This window comes from Penicillium canescens (genome assembly GCF_028828765.1).
Source record: "Penicillium canescens strain IBT 15451 chromosome Unknown utg000005l_segment0_segment0, whole genome shotgun sequence".
Taxonomy (NCBI): domain Eukaryota; kingdom Fungi; phylum Ascomycota; class Eurotiomycetes; order Eurotiales; family Aspergillaceae; genus Penicillium; species Penicillium canescens.
The window spans coordinates 647,222-665,023 of record NW_026703967.1 but is presented as its reverse complement, the minus strand read 5'-3'; the positions used below and the strand labels follow the sequence as shown (position 1 = coordinate 665,023).

At 46.5% G+C, this 17,802-nt stretch overlaps 4 protein-coding genes across 4 annotated transcripts; 1 reads left to right on the top strand and 3 right to left on the bottom strand.

Moving 5' to 3' along the window:
* Positions 1-751: 751 nt before the first annotated feature.
* N7446_007873 (uncharacterized protein) lies at positions 752-3,184 on the bottom strand (the record flags this gene model as incomplete). The annotated part of the gene is made up of 3 exons (XM_058516618.1): positions 752-2,293; positions 2,350-2,687; positions 2,770-3,184. The coding sequence occupies 3 exons, from the start codon at positions 3,182-3,184 to the stop codon at positions 752-754; spliced, it is 2,295 nt and encodes a 764-aa protein (XP_058370264.1).
* Positions 3,185-5,461: 2,277 nt separating this feature from the next.
* Positions 5,462-5,755, bottom strand: N7446_007872 (uncharacterized protein; the record flags this gene model as incomplete). Its single annotated transcript, XM_058516617.1, has 1 exon — positions 5,462-5,755. The coding sequence occupies one exon, from the start codon at positions 5,753-5,755 to the stop codon at positions 5,462-5,464; it is 294 nt and encodes a 97-aa protein (XP_058370263.1).
* A 7,885-nt stretch (positions 5,756-13,640) lies between these two features.
* On the bottom strand, positions 13,641-14,407 carry N7446_007871 (uncharacterized protein; the record flags this gene model as incomplete). Its single annotated transcript, XM_058516616.1, is given in 2 exon segments — positions 13,641-13,908; positions 13,923-14,407. The coding sequence occupies 2 exon segments, from the start codon at positions 14,405-14,407 to the stop codon at positions 13,641-13,643; spliced, it is 753 nt and encodes a 250-aa protein (XP_058370262.1).
* A 1,423-nt stretch (positions 14,408-15,830) lies between these two features.
* N7446_007870 (uncharacterized protein) lies at positions 15,831-16,535 on the top strand (the record flags this gene model as incomplete). The annotated part of the gene is made up of 1 exon (XM_058516615.1): positions 15,831-16,535. The coding sequence occupies one exon, from the start codon at positions 15,831-15,833 to the stop codon at positions 16,533-16,535; it is 705 nt and encodes a 234-aa protein (XP_058370261.1).
* Between the last annotated feature and the right edge of the window lie 1,267 nt (positions 16,536-17,802).

Genomic DNA, 17,802 nt, shown 5'->3' with positions numbered 1-17,802 from the left:
AGAGATATTACCCGAACTTGTTAGTATAAGCGAAGATTATTAACCAAAGGTAGCAGACGAGGAAGCTTAATGGACGTGATATGACGACAATAGACCAAGAGAGTGAAGGCGGCTTCTTTTTCTTTCATGTGGTGGTCAGCGGTTTCGAGCGTAGCGGGAAAGCGACAGCTGTGACTGCATAGGTCATGGCGTGGTTAAAGTTACGGAAAGACAACAAACCGAATCCGATAGGACCGATTCAACCATAGTGCCGTGAAACCTAAACCAAGCCCGTGAATAGCATCAAAAACAACCTTTCTTCCAGTAGTCTGAAGCAAGTAATTCATCGGAATCTCGGAACTAGAACACATCCTCTCACGAACTTGGGCTGAAAGTCAACAACCTTGCACGTGAGGGTAAGGAGCATAGGGCAGAACCAATAATGCAGAACCCAAAATCCAATGACAGTGAAGAACGCAGGCCAATCATCGTGATTTTGGACAAATATCGCCGCAATTTTGTATGGACTTTTGGCAGTCTGTCGACTCGCAAAATATATGTGTCGAGTCACGTGCGATGGTCTCCCCTTCCTCTCACTTCGTTCGTTTCAGGGCAGAGGCTTGGCGGGGGAGTAGGCTGTGTGTTTGTCGCTGTGTTTTTGGCAGCGTCAACGTCGGCGTTGCGCAGCCGTGGGGTTGGTAACCCCTTCCACTCCGTTCCTTCGTTTCAGGGCACTGAAATAAGGCCTTGGATTCTGAGCTGAAGACACACCTTAGTACTCTTCTTCAACAACCGTAGGGGCTTGGAAATTGGTAGCACTTGAATTTCCTTGAAGCTCTCTGAGCTCATTTTCCAGCCATGTTGTAGCCTCATTCAGTTCATCCAATCCACCTTCGCGCCTTCTTTTGCGATTAACTTCTTCTGGCTCTTCTGACCCTGTGGGGGCATAGTATCGCCATGTAGCATGTAATGGAGTGAATGGACTGATGTCATAGTGTTCGTAACAGGAACTGCCTGGTAGTGTGCGGTTGTTGCGCTCCGGATTGGATATATTGAACTTTGTCGATAATTTTTCGAAAAACGAATTCAAAAAAGATGGGTTATGGAATGGCAATCTTCGTTCTTTAGCCGGCTGGTCAAGGAAGAAGAATTTCATGTTTATGTGGCTTGGTTTAAAGTTTCCGAATTGCATGGCCGTTGGAGCCTCAAATTGTTCCCCTGACGGGGCAGGAGCGGCAGAGGGTGCAGAGCCTATGTCATTCTCAAAAAAAATGTGAGTAAGGGATTCGTCAATCGCCATATTTTCCTCAACCACAGGAGTAACCCCTGGTCCAGGAGTAGAGTCTACCGTAGGCCATTCAGATGAACCTCCTTTGAGATAGCTGAAAAATGCCTCGAAAACGGAACGTCGCACGAAGCCTGCGGTGATTGAACTTGCTGTATTTCGTTTTACGGCCCAGGTTTCTGCCAAAGACTCTCGCGATAAAGCATAACGGTCTGCTTCAGCCGAGTCGGTATATGGCTTTCCGTGTCTTCTGCCTACAGCCACATCTTCTTCACTCCCTTGGGGGTAATCACACGCCACAACTGAAGGGAGCTCGGCAGGTTCGGTTGAGATTCCCTCGGCGATAGGAATATTGAAATTTTGCTCTCTAGCCAGCCAAAATAAATGTTGCCAAAGAACGGATTGATCAAGTCCGCTTTGTCTCGAAGAAAGCCCCGGGATTGGCTGGCGCTGATTTCTACGCGCCCTCCGCGGTAGGCGGCGTTGATACCCCGGGCCGGTCATTTCAAACCCGTACTGAAGACTGAAGCGCCAGAGTTCATAGAGCTCGTCCCGGATACGATCCTGCCGATACGGGATAGTCATTGGAATATTAACGTTGTACAGCCCACCAATCCCTTCATCGATGGTAACTCTTTGATCCGGGTCCGGGTCCGGTACAAAAAGCTCCTGCATTACGTTCTGACCAACTTCCAGCCAAAGCCTGTCCTTGAAAAAGGTCTCCAGGGTTGGAATAGGGTAGTCGATGTTTTTCAGCCGTTCCCAAATGTTGCGACGTAAGTCCAGGTCGTCAATATCCGGGAAAATCTGCTCGTTTTTCGCGCCAGTTTCCGAAGTCTCCAAACCGGTATCATAGATCTCGGGATTCATACGGACCTCCAAAAATTTTAAGTCTCTCTCGGATATTTTGGGGGCACGAGACTTGAGCAATTTGACGGTGACTCCATCAACAAGTGACAAAAGGTTAGTATTCCCACCCATCAAATGAAGAAATGTCTCTCGAATAAGGTTCAAGTAGCAGAGTATTGGCTGATATCATGTCAGTTTAACTAACAGAGGAGCAATTTTTCAAAAGTCTGCCTTACCTCGTCACACCGCATTGCCTTCAACTTGTGGAGTAACCCAATCCTCATGCCTTCCCACAAGCCTTCAATAGGAAGCAGCTTATCGAAGGCGTCAGGAAGTCGTGGATGCTTTAAAAATGATTTCAGATATCGGCCCTTTTTGCTTCCGGAAACCCTCTCCAGAACAGCCCACCAGTCGCTTGCTGCTAGGCTATTCCGAGGGCTCCCCAGATGCCCTTCGTAGTAACGAATTCGCTGATAAATTAGTCCATCCGCAGGCCGACGGTCATTAGGAAATCGTTCTCGGAGGGAGCGAATGAAGTTGTCTTGAAGCAACGCGTCGCTATTTGTCCCATTACCTTGTAAATGTTAATTGTAACTGAATTTCAATTTCTACCACATTATTTTATTTTGGGTGATAGAAGCAAACCCTTCACTTGCCTGTTTGTTCGGACACGTAGACATCGACCACCCACCACCTGTTGCCCGGCCCAAGAGACTTGCGAGCTGCAGTAATGAGGTTTTCATGATCTTGGGCGCGAAGCTGATAGCCAATGTCTACATCCAATTGAGGAAGACTATCTTCTGTTCTCCGCAGTCGTACACGGTTTTGCCAGTCGTTAGGGTCGATCAAAACCGGCACATGATACTCCGGTGGCAAACGGCGACAACCCTGGGTCTTAATAATTCGTCTCAGTCGAGTAATGTTTTGACGATCGTTCATCTGCCGACGGAAGCCTTTTTCGAAGGTAAGGCAGTCTATGTCAACACATGCTGATTCCTGGAAGCGGGCTTTGCAATTAGTATAGAGCTCGCGCTCCGCCGCTTCCACTTGAGATTGTGTCAAGCGCAGCATTCCGGAATGAAGGAGGTGAGTCTTTGTTGGAAGATTGTCTCGGTCGTATTGCTAAGTGCAGACTTTATACGACCATGAGCTGAGAGGGCCTGGCCAGTCAGTTAGACTTCAACGAATGGAACTGGAAACAACTTGAACGATGTTTAGAAGGGTTAAGCGTCATTCATGAGGGTTTCGCATCTATAATGGTGTCGAACAAATTCTAGGAAGCAAATATTTGAGAGAGAGCGGTCATGAAGAATCTATGGATCAAGTATTAGACCCCAATTGTTGAGCTCTATAAAAGCAGAATCATACATGACATAAATTCAACACGTCTGTCATAGTTTATACTGATGTAAATGAAATGATGGTAGTCAAATTTTTGGACTCAAAGTTAATTCGCGACCGTTTTCGCCATTCAGACCCCCTTCCAATGCCATTGAAATTCTTGCTCTGATTTATCGCACCTTCTTCGGAGCTTTAAGGGCTCAAGGATTTGTACAATTACCACCTGTATTGCTTCAAATACTTACTTTCCTTATCAGTTGGGTTTTGAGAGTAATCGCTGCGTGGTAGATTGGAATATGTGATAAGACATTACTGAAGTTGACATGTACAGATGAAATCAGTTGTTCAATAATTCACTTACAAGACAGCATATTCTCCCCATACGGCATACAGTAACTCAGCTTGATGTTGATGGGACATCTATTATTAGTACCATACCCGTTCAAAAGTATCTTCCCACTCCACTTTTTCGGGTCCCCTCTCAAAATATATATATTACTTACACTGTATATAGCACCACCATTTTATTGTCTATAATGCTATAATTAAAAATTGAGGTTGCTTAACAATAGCACAATAAAAATTTCGCTTAATATTTTGTATAATACATCTTGGCCTTCCGTACTGCTTTCAAACGTCTTCCCATACTCAATATCAGTGCATCTATCTTTGCTTGATCTAATGCCTCCCAAGCTTCTACCAGGCATTTTTTAAAATAAAGCCAGTCTATCTCCTTTCTTCCTTGGCCAATAAGCTCTGGAAACATTGCAAAGAGCTTTAATTTCAACCAACGCCAGACCGGTTCAATTGGGTTTAAATCAGGTGAGTGCGCGGACCAATCCTCGACGTATACTCCGTGCCTTTCAAACCATTCTTGCGTCGCCACCGCTAGATGGATCTTTGCGTTATCTTGCTGAAATACTAAATCAGGGGTGTAGATTGACATCAGACCTTTTTCAAGTGCTTTGATATATGATTTTGAAGTGTAACCCCTTCCTGAAAGCGAGTCTTCGTCCCGTTCCATAATAATTAATTCTGTCCGACCACCTAGCCAGATTCCGGCCCAAACCATTTGCGAAATATCTTTAACGTGTACTTTCGCATTCATAAGATCGCGGCGAAGGCCCTCGGAGTCCGTACGGAAGCACCATTGTGGTCCAAATTTCGAGGTTCGCTGCACCGAACACTCGTCCGAGAAGATCCACGATTGGAAGCTTTCACGCCCCCATTTTCGCGCAAATATTAGCCGTTCCCTTGCAAGAGAGGGCTTAATCGGTATCTTCCTTTTTGAACGCCGTTTTCCGAGACCGTATTGCTTTAAAGCTCGCTGTATAGTGGACCGAGACGGATGACTGGGTGTCGCAGCACTAAGCTGATTATAGGTCCAAAATGGGTGTCGGCGCGCTTGTAAATAGAAGCAAGTAGAAGCTCGAGAGCTTAGTATAAGAGGACGGCCCGTTCGGGGAAGGCTTTTAAATAATTGATGCTCCTCGAAGCGTTTCAATGTATTGTAGATCGTCCGACGGCTACATTCGAATTCATTAGCTAGTTTTGACTGCGAAATGCCGTCCTTATGGCCAAATACAATAGCTGACCTTTCCTCAGTAGATAGTTCAGCCGTTCTAGGGCGTTTTGAACTTATTTCCATTAAAATCGGACATGTAGGAGAGGTATAGGAAGAAAAATAGAAAGGTGGGTTGGTTGCCGGGTCAAATTGTAGTGGGGCAGTGGGAAGATATTTTTGACTAGTATCTGTATATAGATGAGTATAGTACGGTACTAGATATCCATTGGCTTTCCGGCTTAGTAGCTGTGCTTAAAGTGAATGATAATGATCCTAAATTTGAGAAAACAGTATGTACAGCATGTATAATTTATTGCATAGAAAGGATCATTTTCGTAGAATCTTCCATGAATGGCAATGGCGATCTTTGAATGGAGCATCGACATATTGGAAGCCTCTCTGAGAGATTTGAATCCAACTTGTCCATTATTCTGTGCTAATGACTAAATGTTCTCCGAACCCGAATGGCAAATGTCTTCGTAGGTAGTCCGGGCGTTGTGTGCTTGGGCAAGTAAATCGCGGACGGATCCACGCATCTTTTCTGCAATTTGATACACAGCATAGAGATCATCATCCGCTGACAAAGTTCGATCAGCTTGATGCAGACGAATCAGGTTCTCGGATGCTTCCACGACTAAATCTTGTAACTGCTTGAGAAGGGCGTAACAGGTACGATAGCACGCGTTTTCTGCCTGCTGTCGGCCGATATGTCGAACGACCTCTGCGATTTCGTCCATGGTGACAAGATTCACCTTTTACTTCTACTGTAAGCTACTAGTTAAGGCCTATTTATCCTATTATACGGTTAGAGTTTGCTGAGAGTTGATCGATAAGCCTCAGATGAGCCTATTCGAACTATGATACCTTTCCAGGTGCTCCTCCAACGGGTGCAAGATTTTGCGGGTCTAGATGTCGTTGAAGTAGACCAACAGTGGAAATGTCAGTCTTTGCTTTCTGAACTAAGATCTGCCGTAGTCAAGTGAATCCACCCAATTCGAACAATATTCTCGCTGTGGTTGATACTTAAAGCCTATAAATCCTAACCTACAATCTACGGTTCTAACATCCATCGATTGCAATGGCTGATTCCGAGACCGAAAATATGCGCGACAGCGCAATCATCGCGGCCATAAGCATATTCGGAATTTCCTACTTTTCTCTTTTTCTGCTCCAATTTCTTCTCTTCCATTTTCCGTCATCTCCGGAGATGATCCTGAATTCACTCTCCCTGGTCTTCTTCAGCGGAGGCGCTATATTCTGGTATTTATCCAGCTTAGTCTATCGAGTTATCTCAGCTTTCAACGGCAAGGATACAAGCGACTGGCAGAACCTTGAGTTCGGGGGAGCATTGATTTTTATCTACGCAGCGACCATTCCATCCGTGGTTTTACTCTTCCCCAGGCTGCCCTCTGTCCAGCTCGGTTACTTGTTTTCCTTCACCCTTGTGGCCGTTGGGAATTTGGTGGATTTTCTGGCTTGGGATCTCAGTACCTCCGTTGCCCGACTAAGATTCCCCTACCATTGTGCTTCACTATGCTTGTTCTCTTTGGTGCCGATGATCCACGCTTTGACTGGAACACTATCAAATGTCTCACCGTTGGCGGTCCAATTTGGCCGGGTCGCTGTGCTCAATACTCTTGGTGCTGCGCTTTATCTACTGCGACCACTGGAGAGACTATGTGTATTCGCTGGCTGGAGGTTTGAACTCTATTTGATGCATTCTGTTTTGGCCTACAGCGCCGTCATTTACTCCCAAGCTGTCTTACGTGCCGTTTTAGAATCTGCGCAGTGATTCAAATATGTACATATTTCCGAACACATTGAAGGTGTTGTAATATCTTCTCATGATTTAGGCGCTGTCAAACCAACGAGAAATAATCTCTTCTCTACCAATAATGTTCTACTCACAATTTGGGGTTTATTCGTACTTACACGCCAAGCTAGCCAAAGAGTATTAGTTGGCTGTATTAAAACGGTAGGCCCAACGAGCGACCGGGGATACCGAAAAAGGCCAATCAACTGCACAGATTTTAACCTCAGATATCAAGGAGTACTACCGGGGTCAGTATATGGAGAGAGTGGTGAAAAAGGGATAGTGATGTTCTGATTACTTGTTTGGCATACTTAGTGTGGTTCTGCTAGGAAGCCCATATTGACGTAAAGGTTAAGTACTAATTCAGCAATAATGAACGACCCATTTCTCCGTCACTTTTTACCAGCATGATTCTTTTGATGGATGGATGAATCAAGAATATAAGACATTTCTGTAAAGTGTGATATCGATCTTCTCCAATTATTCATCGCTGATCATTGGCCAAATATCCAATGTGGGAACATCATATTCGATTTGAAGAGCAAAACCCATGGAGTCTCTCAAGCTACACCAAATTCTTCAAGCAACAAAATGACTGGTAATTGCTGGTACAGTAATTCTCGAAATCGGCTTGACCAACACACAGAGTAACTCTTTTCTGGCCCCACCGCCACGTCCTTAGCGCGGATATAGTATTGAACGAACGGCATTAAATCGACGGCCGCAGTATTATGCCGCCATATAATAACGTGGCGAACGAGATTCATCGTTCAACCGTCAAAGCATAAAATGTAATTTCACTTTGTAAAATACAGGACTATATAAATATAGTATTGTTGTTGTTCCTTATTTTAATGTGGCTTGCGGTGGGTCCGTTCATCTATCTTACGTCAAGCAAACATTTCCACCGTATTTCATCGTTGAGACCGCTTGAACGACTCCCATTTGCTTTTGTCTTGACACTACTGGCCAAGCCCGTTTATTTGGTCCGTTTAAACAATAACGTACGTTCTCTATTTGGGTACAGTATTACCCGTAATTCAAGTCTTTCTTCGGCTCACTCATGTTCGAGCTTCCCTTCTCTTTGGCTAACTTTCAACGAGAGACACTCAACGGTCAAGCATGGTTTCTCACTGGGGCCTGCAGGTGGCTAGTGCAATGAACAAACAGATGACACCCTGAAAATTGGGGCCCAATATTCTGGGCAGTGGAATTTGGAATATATTTGAGGGATTTGGCGGTCGAAAACCCCCAAACCCGCCCCCGCCCCCTCCCTGAACGGTCAATCCATCGATGAACAATCCCCCACATCTTACATCTTTTGCTTGTCTCTCACTAATGGAAGACTCAATTATTGTTGGTGGTAAAAACAATCCTCGCTCCGGTATATAGCATGTAGATTTCTTAAGACAGCCCCATCCGCAATTACTTGATGCAATCGAGCACCTGTCATCAGCAATTGCAAATCCTGCCGAGGCGCCGCCAGCGTCATGCTGGATGAGCTACCATTAGAACTTTTGACATTAATTGCTCAATCGGTATGTCCTTCACGATGATGGCTCATTCGTGCTTCTAATCACTCCGTAGCTGCCAACCTCGAGTCTTCGCGCTCTCAGCTGTGTTTCGTTCAGGTTTTATTCGGCGCTAGTCCCTGAAATCTACCGTGATCTTGCGTTCTGCGCTTTGAGTGAGTGGGCATTGAATGTTCTCAACATTAACTCATTTTTCCTCCGCCACGGATCTTTGCGTGCATCCAGCTATCTTCAACACACAAAGAATTTGCACATCGAAGCGCCTATCCATCTCGCCCGGTTCAACAGATGCGCTTACTACAGCATCTTCCGTACGGCGAGCTTATCACGGTGTTCATCAACGCTCGGTGCGTCTAATAACGCGACGGCGCATGAGCAATTCTTGTGTGACATCACGGATCAGCTCCAGTTGGTTTTTGCACGACTAAAACCCAATAGCTTGTATGCTTTTAGGTATGAATAACCGTTTCCATAGCTACCTCCAAGGCTGACTCTACGCAGATGGCGACTGGGCACTTGTATGCCAATGGGGGTCCTGGACCAGGGTGGCTACCTCAGCCGGCACCAAAAGAGCCTTGCTCGTCTGTCGCTCGTAACGGACGGCACCTGTCCCCACGCATGGAGCCACCTGGACGGTCTGTCCGAATTATCGTGTCTGAAAGAGCTGGAGTGGGAGGGGATCCAGCATTCGGCCGAAATTGATTCGCTACAACAGTGCATCCGTCAAAATTGGTCACATTTGACTAGTCTCTCCGTTGGCTTTGTATCGACCTCCAACGACATAACGTTGTGTCGGGACATCCTCGGACTGCGATGGCCCATCCCCACACTCAGGGGCGGACCGCCGGCGTTACCGCGTCTATCCACTTTATTGCTTTCCAAAGTCACCCTCCCATCAAACCTATCGCCAGGTGATTCCTTGATATTCCTGAATCTGCGAGTGCTAAAGTTACGGGACTGCCCAAACCAGCTGCAGCTGTTGGGAAGTATGTCGCGATGTCAAAAGGCGCTGCGACTTGAGCAATTCGAAGCTTGCTTCGACTTTCAGCTACACCACCAGGTCCGTGACTTCTCCGCGCTCGTAGATTTCCTTCTTTCATTCCACGGGTTGCGGCACCTGCATCTGAGGCTATTCAATTTTCCATCGTCCGAGTCTCGTATGAAGGATGCAATCCAACACCACCAGCCCACACTAGAAACATTTATCTACCATGAGCGCCAGCTCGCATCTCTCGATGATGATGGGCTTTTCGAAGAAGTCCGAGATGTACCACCGGCGTGGTTCCCCCATCTGCCTACTATCGTGGATCCACACAAGGTCACCGGTCTAGCACTCTGTGCGACTCCATCCGCCACGGTAAGTTCTGCGCCTACGACGAACCGGAGCAAGCTAATAAGAACAGGAATTATGTCTGCAATCTGTGAACACACACACCAAGCTTCAGCTTTTACATTTGCGCTTCAGCGGGCCTGAAAGAATTCACCGAAACATCCGGCAGGAGATCCTCGCACACCTGTATGAAAGGCAAACGGATTCCCCGCATGTAGATTCTCTGGGTCATTGTGGCAATGCCCATCTTTCCCTGCCCTCTAGTGAGTGCGAGTATGACAGTCTGTTTGATGACTACTTCGAAACTCTGCCGGGTGATGACACTGTCGCCCAAGATGCCTCAATGGTCTGTTCTCCGAGACACACGGAGGCTGAGGAATTTTTGTCATTTGCTGAATGGGCTTTCGGCCCGTGTGGAATACCGTCACTGCAGGTTCTCGCATTTGGGGACTTCTCGCACGAGGAACGGTATCAGGAGCAGCAGTTCCTCGTCCGCCGGCTTGACCCGGCGCTGGCTTGTGGTCAGAATGGAGTCGCCCGCTGCTTCAGTGATAACAATCGGGGTGGACCGTTTTTTGTGCCTGCAGTTATGAGTGATACTTGGACTTGGGATGGTTTGTCATTTGATGGGCCTCAATTTCTCTCCGCATGTCCAGGTGGTGGCTTAATGGAGTCACCGTATGAGATGTAGTGGTCGGATATCCGTCACTTTGGCATCGCTCTATCACGCATATTACTTAACAAGAACTGTCTGAACACAGCCTTGGTTCTTTTCCTGTTTGTATTCGGGGCACTATCAGACCGTGTACAGTACAGTTGTATTAGCCGAATCAAGAATAAAGTGAGATTTTATCCCACGACACAGTATCCTTTATCAAATTTAACTCCTCGTTGGCAATTCTTTGGGAAGTCTTATCTAAATGGTAGCTCAGTCCGTATATCTGATCAGCACGCGCTCCTGTCCCAAATTGTTGTCATTGCGGATGCCTTCAGTTTCTCACGTAGTCTCCCACGGCCATTATGTAGTAGATTCACCCCTTTGACATAATAGTAACATGACTAGAAGATTTATCACGCAAGAATCTAGAAAAATAAGGAGGTCTTCGTCTCAAATAGTACTGAGAATCTATTGTAAGTGGCCAATATTGTATGGGAACCGGCTGAGAGTATATATCTAGCATACCCTCATAAAGATAACCATGCAAAGGCCTTTTTTCAGAACCAGTAAGGTTCTCGTGGCCTTGTTGTGTCAAACCCCGGTTGATGGTTGTTGAGGCCTCAATAATTTTGTGCGTCATGGGAAATCCACTTTCTCAAGGGACTCATCTTTTGATAGTATGAAACTCACCCAACATGAGTCAACTATGAAATGAACGTCCCCATCGCCGCACAGAGCTTGTTGTAGTGAGATAGAGACAAAGCAGCTCGCATAGCTATGAAGTACGTAAAAATCAGAAGTTTTATGCTGGGCTGTTGAGCGATACTCCTTTCCAGCGTGTATCTAGTCACGTAATACAGGCAGCGTCATTCTCGAGTATAAAGAGACACAAATCAGCTTCTTCAAACTTACTTACGCTGCAAGTAATAATGTCTCTTCCTCCCATGGATATACCAGTCACTCAATCCGAGTCAGGACGGCCGGCAAAAAGAAGACGTGGATCTGCAAATTCAGATGAGTCTGGATCTGCTAGACGAAGCGGACGCAGGCTGAGCATGAGCCCTGGTGCGAAATTGATAAAGATTAAGGTCACCTTTCCGTGCTTCCAATCCTGACAGGTCTAATGCAAATCCAGACATCCACGGTCACCGAGGCTCACTCGCTGCGAAACGAGATCGACCAATTGCTGCGCGCAGATCCAGCTCTAGCTTCTCAGGCTATACACCTCGTGGAACTTTATCAGTGCTTGTGGGATTGCTACGTGATGGAATACGCCAGTAAAGTACGCGTGGAGGAGGAGCGTCGCGTGCTCCAAGACTCGAACGCACGGTTGGTAGGGGAGAACGGACATCTCCAGCAGGTCTGTAACTTTCAGCAATCGTTGCTGTGGAAACAACACAGAAACTTCTGCTCGGTACACCAGGGCATACTTCGAATCCTCCAAAGCTGTGATTAGTTGGTTTCCCAGACAAGCACAATCTGCGTTGATTGGCGGGCAGAAAAACCAGGGTCAAGTGGCCGGCGATGGTTCATTCTGATGGGTGCATGTTTTGAACAACCAGGGTGTCCTCTTGTGTGGATTAATAGACCAATTGAGGATATTCAACGTCGTTGGTTTCGCTGAGGTTGGGGTTGTTTGACCGCTTGGCTTCGACAGTCGCGGCGCGATTTCAACGCGTTGCTTCCCTACATACATTAAACATTTACAATCTGTTGCGAGGGGTTCTTAAACTGGCCAACATATTCTCAAGATTAGTTTAGGTGTTGGGGGCCGATATAGGTGAATCAACATTGGGCACAGTGCAAAATTGGTTTGAACGGCAATGTTTCAACGCTCGGACCAAGCCTCATAAAGTGTTCACTTACGTGCTACTCAGCGAAACCGTTCATGGTACCAGATGAACATCATTTTGTAAGCAGTCCAAAGGGTTTCTTTATATTTATTCATACTTCCAAGGTATGTACTATGATCCCAAAGGCATTACAACTAGGCCAACCCTGCACGCGATTCTGCTATAGCCGGCCGAGGCCAACAAGCAAGTGCTAGAATGACGGACCAATTTTCACAAAACGGTACGTGCAACCTTTGGTGTACAAAGCCATCACCGCTCACTATATCCCTACAGACTGCAATCTAGATTTAGATATTGAGGCATTATGGACGGAGTTCCCAGATATGCCCACGCCACCGCCTGTCCTTGCAGCTTGCCATGACAGTCTTCCCCATCTACCTTGCATCCCATTTTCTACTGAAACAACAACCGGCCGTCTCCCGAGAATCGAGTACTGTTTATATCCTAGCTTCGACAGCGTGTGCTTTCTAGACTGGACTGGTCCGGATATATTGTCGCCATCTACCTGCGCCGACGATATCTTCTTCTACTTGTCTACTTTCCATCTCCTGAAGGAAGTGGACTGGGCAGATATCCGGCTCTGCATTTTGAGCAATGCGACCGACGAAATGGTAGCCGTATACCCATTTTTCCTTCCACGAGACGGATCAATGCTGGGAAACCTGCCCCGAGTCCGTAAGCTGGTACAGGATATGATCACAAGCCATGATGTGGGGAAGTTTCATTTCCGATTATCTATCCGGCCACGCAATCAAGAAGTGCCAGATTTCAGGGATGCAAGACCGACCTTCGATTCGTACTTCCACCCAGCGGAGCCGCTCCCGCCCCGTGATCTATATTTGTTTGTGAGAAACGGTGTGGGGAATTCTGGAAAATACTACTAGAAACCTACCAAATGAAAAACAACCTCATTTTGGTGATAACACGGTTAGCCTGCTTACGTAGTCGTGACTCCCGCGTCAACTCTCTGGAGTATACGCCGTAGTTACAGTCGATTTCGGAAACGGATTCCCCTGTGGACACTAACGCTTTGTTTCTCGGCCCGTACCCGAAGCCACCCTAATCCATATTCGGCTAGGACATAAATAATTATTTTCTATAATTGAGAGACCCATTTCAGTTCTAGAACCATTCCATTACGTGTGATACCGTATTTTACAGGATACATATATACACGGCTACCTCCGTGCCTCTTACTGTTTTTGCTACGTACGTTACATAATTTCCTGCGAAACGATGATCACTCTTCGTTTAGACCTTTGGCAAAGCTAATGAACGACAGATAGTTGGAAATATCCCGAAATCATTGCCTTCCTCGTAAGAGAACGCTAGTTGCAACGTGACTGGGATACGAGTCGGCAAGTATGCTCCAACATCCTTGAGTCTACTGGCTGCGTTCAATCGTGGCAGCTCCTGGAGGAGCGAGATGGAATCCACTAAATACGTCTTGGGGACCTTGCACCCGAAGAGACATGGATATCCTCTTTACCGTTCTGGAGCCAAGGGTACATTGCGCCGTAGACCACATATTCGGCGATAGTAAGCTGGACACCTTTGGTAGGTAGAAGAAGGCCATCTAACTCAGAGGACAGTGTCCCAGTGCCTTTTAGTTCAACCGGGCCCATAAGCTCGTGGCTAGCAACAATGGTGTTCACGAAATGTGCTTGGATCTTGCCCTTGTGATCCTTAGCAAATGCATCATGTCTTTATATATCCACAGTGTGCAGCGGAACTTATATCCAGGCTTATAAACCCAGAGATCAGACTTTGCTGGGACGTTGTAGGTATCGGTAACTGTCTTCAATTCTGAAGTCTCAATTGAGCTAAACGTTCTTGTTTCAGTGGAGCCGCTCACTTCAGCAGAGAAGCCCCAGCCACTGAAGCCGGCGCTGGCTGAAACAGATTCGACAACCTCTTTTCCTTCAGTGACAGACATGCCAACTTCGGTTTTTTCCTCTTTTGAGTGAGTGCTATCACTCGGGATTTCGATGGTGAACTGATGAATCCATTTTGCCTCGAGCAATTCGACATCTATCACCAAAGAGCTCAAATAGCCGCTATCAAGGACTTCACGGATCTGCCCAACTAGGGCTCCACCATTCTCAGCTATATCACGTAGATTTCGTGACTCGCCGAGGTTTTGATGAGGATCGAGAATGATTCGGTCCGGAAAAATGTTCACCGGTACAGTAGGTTCAGCCATCTTCCTCAGTCGAAAAAGACCTCGATGACCAGGCAGAGAAAAAGATATTCGACTTTGAAAGATTCTGTAAAATTGGAAAGTTCTTTGAGGGCTGCAATGGCGCAATTAGCGGAAAGATTTTGCTATTTATAATCAAAAATAAATAAACGATCAACGATAGCCGCCGGTTCGGATCCTAGTAGAACTAAGCGGTGAGCCTGAAATAGTATGAATTACGTAGTGTTGACTGCAAGTATATGCACTCTCCGTCTCGCGATTGTGTAACCAAGTCTGAACTAGTGACAATGACGCAGTGCTGACTACACGTATATGCACCCTCCATCTCGCGGTTGTGTAACCAAGTCTGAGCTAGTGAAATGACGCAGTGTCTACTGTCAACTATTTGGATAGAAACCTAGGGAGAGTCACCACACTCCAGATAGAGAGGCTACCAAATTCTCCACTTAACGGTTGTCTGGCCAAGTCTGAACTAGATTGGGCTTGGCCATCAAACACATCATGACTATTTTTCGGCCCCCCTGCGGAGACCCTAGTGCTAGAAATTTAAATTATTTATCTCACCTGGGGGCAGGAAGAGCCATCTTGTTTGATGTAATACTGAGTCAAGTAATAATACAAAGCTTGTATGAGTATCCCGGGATCAGTCCTCAATGAAGGTTACGGAAGGCCCTGACTACTATACTCCGATCCCTAAGTGATCCACAAGCGATCAGAACTTATACAATATCCTTGTATTCTGGGCGGTATCGCAGGTTCTCTCTCTGGGAATAAAGATAAAATTTTTAGAAATTTACTATCGACAAAACATTCGCCATGTCCGCACGCCATACGCTATTTAGGGCCAGGTAAATGCGGTCTACAAAAAGTAATAACGACCATGCATAGCATATGCAATAAAACCTCGCAGAGTGACAGTCAGTAGTCTGGCTGGTACATATGCAGTTAACCACTAATTCATCCCCTCGCTGTGTGCATATTGTTAAGAGCTGCTGACTGGTCACAGAAGATTCTGGGTTGCAATGACGTTCGAAATCAGTTAACGGCAATCACTCTTTGTTTTCCAGGCCCCACCTCAAGCACACTAGTCCATATTAAGAAATCTATCCGGCGCAAGGCGCACTTAGATGGAAAGGGTCTGGACTCCCCAACGCAATATAACAATTCTTAGATTCTGGGGCTCGAAAATGAGTTCCTAGGAGCTGGAGTACTCCAAGAAGCCTCCGCTCGATTTCCAGGGGCATGTATCAGGGATCCTATGGTCCTTGGGGGGTTACGGTCTCCAAAATCTACTTCACCAAAGGCGGTCAGCTTGCGCACGGATCCCACACGGCAGAGTCTGGTAGCCTAAAGCGGAGTCAATGTTCGATCATAAAAGGAAAGTGACTCCTCCCAAGATCTAGCTCTCCAGAACACCTTATATACCATGCGCTATTGGGTAAATCATACTGAGCCTGTTGCCCTCCCTGATGGTCATCGCCCCGAATCCGAGCCCCCTACCTACCCTGTGTCGGAAGCTGGTGCCCAAGCCCAGCGAGAAGACTCACCGTCAGTCTGCGATGCGGCGTGGAAGTTGTTGATTCTGGCGTATGAATCTCTCGAGCGCACCGATGACACTAGCAAACAGGCCGCAGCGGTGTTTTGCTTCGTGGGATGGTTGTTTGCGGATGCGATTCTCGAGCAGCGAAATCAAGGAAATCTCGACCCCGTGTTCAGTAACGATATTATGGCTTTGCTTTCCCAGGTGCGGCGGATTGCGAAGCAGAGACTGCGTAGGCAAGTGAGCGCGGCTTCAAAGGAGTTCAGAACGTACCTAGATGAGATCGGGTTTTCTGTGGGTGACTCGGAAGACGCGTGGATCGGGCTCAAGGCGTTAGATGCGTGGTTCGAGAAGCGAGGCGAAAGTGGCCCGATGGGCATTGAGAGGGTGATGTTGGACGCAAGCGAAAGGAGCACTATAGTGCATACCATTATGAATTTCGACAGGGAATGGCAGACGAACGGAACAACCTTGGGTATGAGCTTCGACTCCGTAGGAGGAACAAGAAAGACAACAACCTTCGATGGCAATGGGAGGCAAATCAATTATGTCTGCACCGGCTCTGGACAACAATACATAGTGGAGAACTAGAACTTTGATTCTCTAATAGGACATTCTGCTCTTTTACTTTGTTCTACATGTACCATCGTACTTCAACAATTCAAAGCTTTCCCTCTCGGGCTTGCTTACTCGAAAGCTGTCATTAGCCTGCCCGCGGGCATCGACACTCTGTGGATGTCGAGTTCGAAATAGCACTGGGTGTGCGAGGCAAAATAGATATACTGTAGTAACAAGATCTTAATGTTTCTTGAAGTTCGGATAAGTCAATTGCAGAGGGTGTGTTGAGAGCGATTGGTTTGGTGCGACATGAGGATGTGCCCTGTACGGTCTGGTGTGGACATCACAAGCTTTCGATTCAAAATCCACAGCTTGGGGATCTTTATCCAGAGGTTATCGTGAAAGCGCTTCGAAGGGTTGTGTGAGTTTATTATTTTCTGGTGGAATCGTCAAAACAGTGTGTTTTGTGATGGAGGGGTTCGACTTGCTTTTAAAGGGTTGGCGATATCGGTACTGGCGAGGGCGATGTATTCAAAGCCTCCGATAGACATGATGGAAGCCCTTTGCACTATTTAGTTATGGTGGTGTTTTATCAGTGGCACGAGTTGAGGCGTTCGAGTGGCTTTGCGATCCCAGTGCTGAGCGATACTTCTTATGAGAAGATTTGTCGACACCTGTCTGAGCAAGATTATGTAATGTTTTTGGATGAAATTCAGTTTATTGAGTACGGGGATGGGAAGCTGGGAAAGTTAAGAGTACTGTCGGAGTTGAAAACAGATTCCTAGTGTGGACACTGACACTTTGTTTCTCGGCCCCGTGGCGCAAGTCTTTGTCACAACCCGTACTGTATCCGGTCAATTGGTATTTCATTACCCCTGTTTCTCGCTATTTATTGGGCAATTTTTAATTACGTAAGGCCCTGGGATATAACGTTATCCTATAACTTACCCGAAGCCATTCGGATCATCTATAGACCCAGTTTCATGCAGTATTCGTAAGGTAATTGCGACAGTCCTCTTGTGCCTCAGGCACCAAAATGCTTTGGCCTTTCTTCAGAGCGACAGATTTCAAGTATATTTCTTGGCTGAAATTGGGCCTGGCAGTTAAACCTCCCCGGGTAATACCGTCTTTGGCCTTTTTTTTTTTTTTTTTTTTTTTTTTTTGCGGTATCAACCGCCACTGGAGTGGTGCAATTGATCCTAACATCGCCCCTCATTTATTTTTTATTGAATCAACATATCAAACCTTCGATGGGAAGCTCAGAGCCTTTGTTCCTGCATTGAACGATTTTCTTCCGATA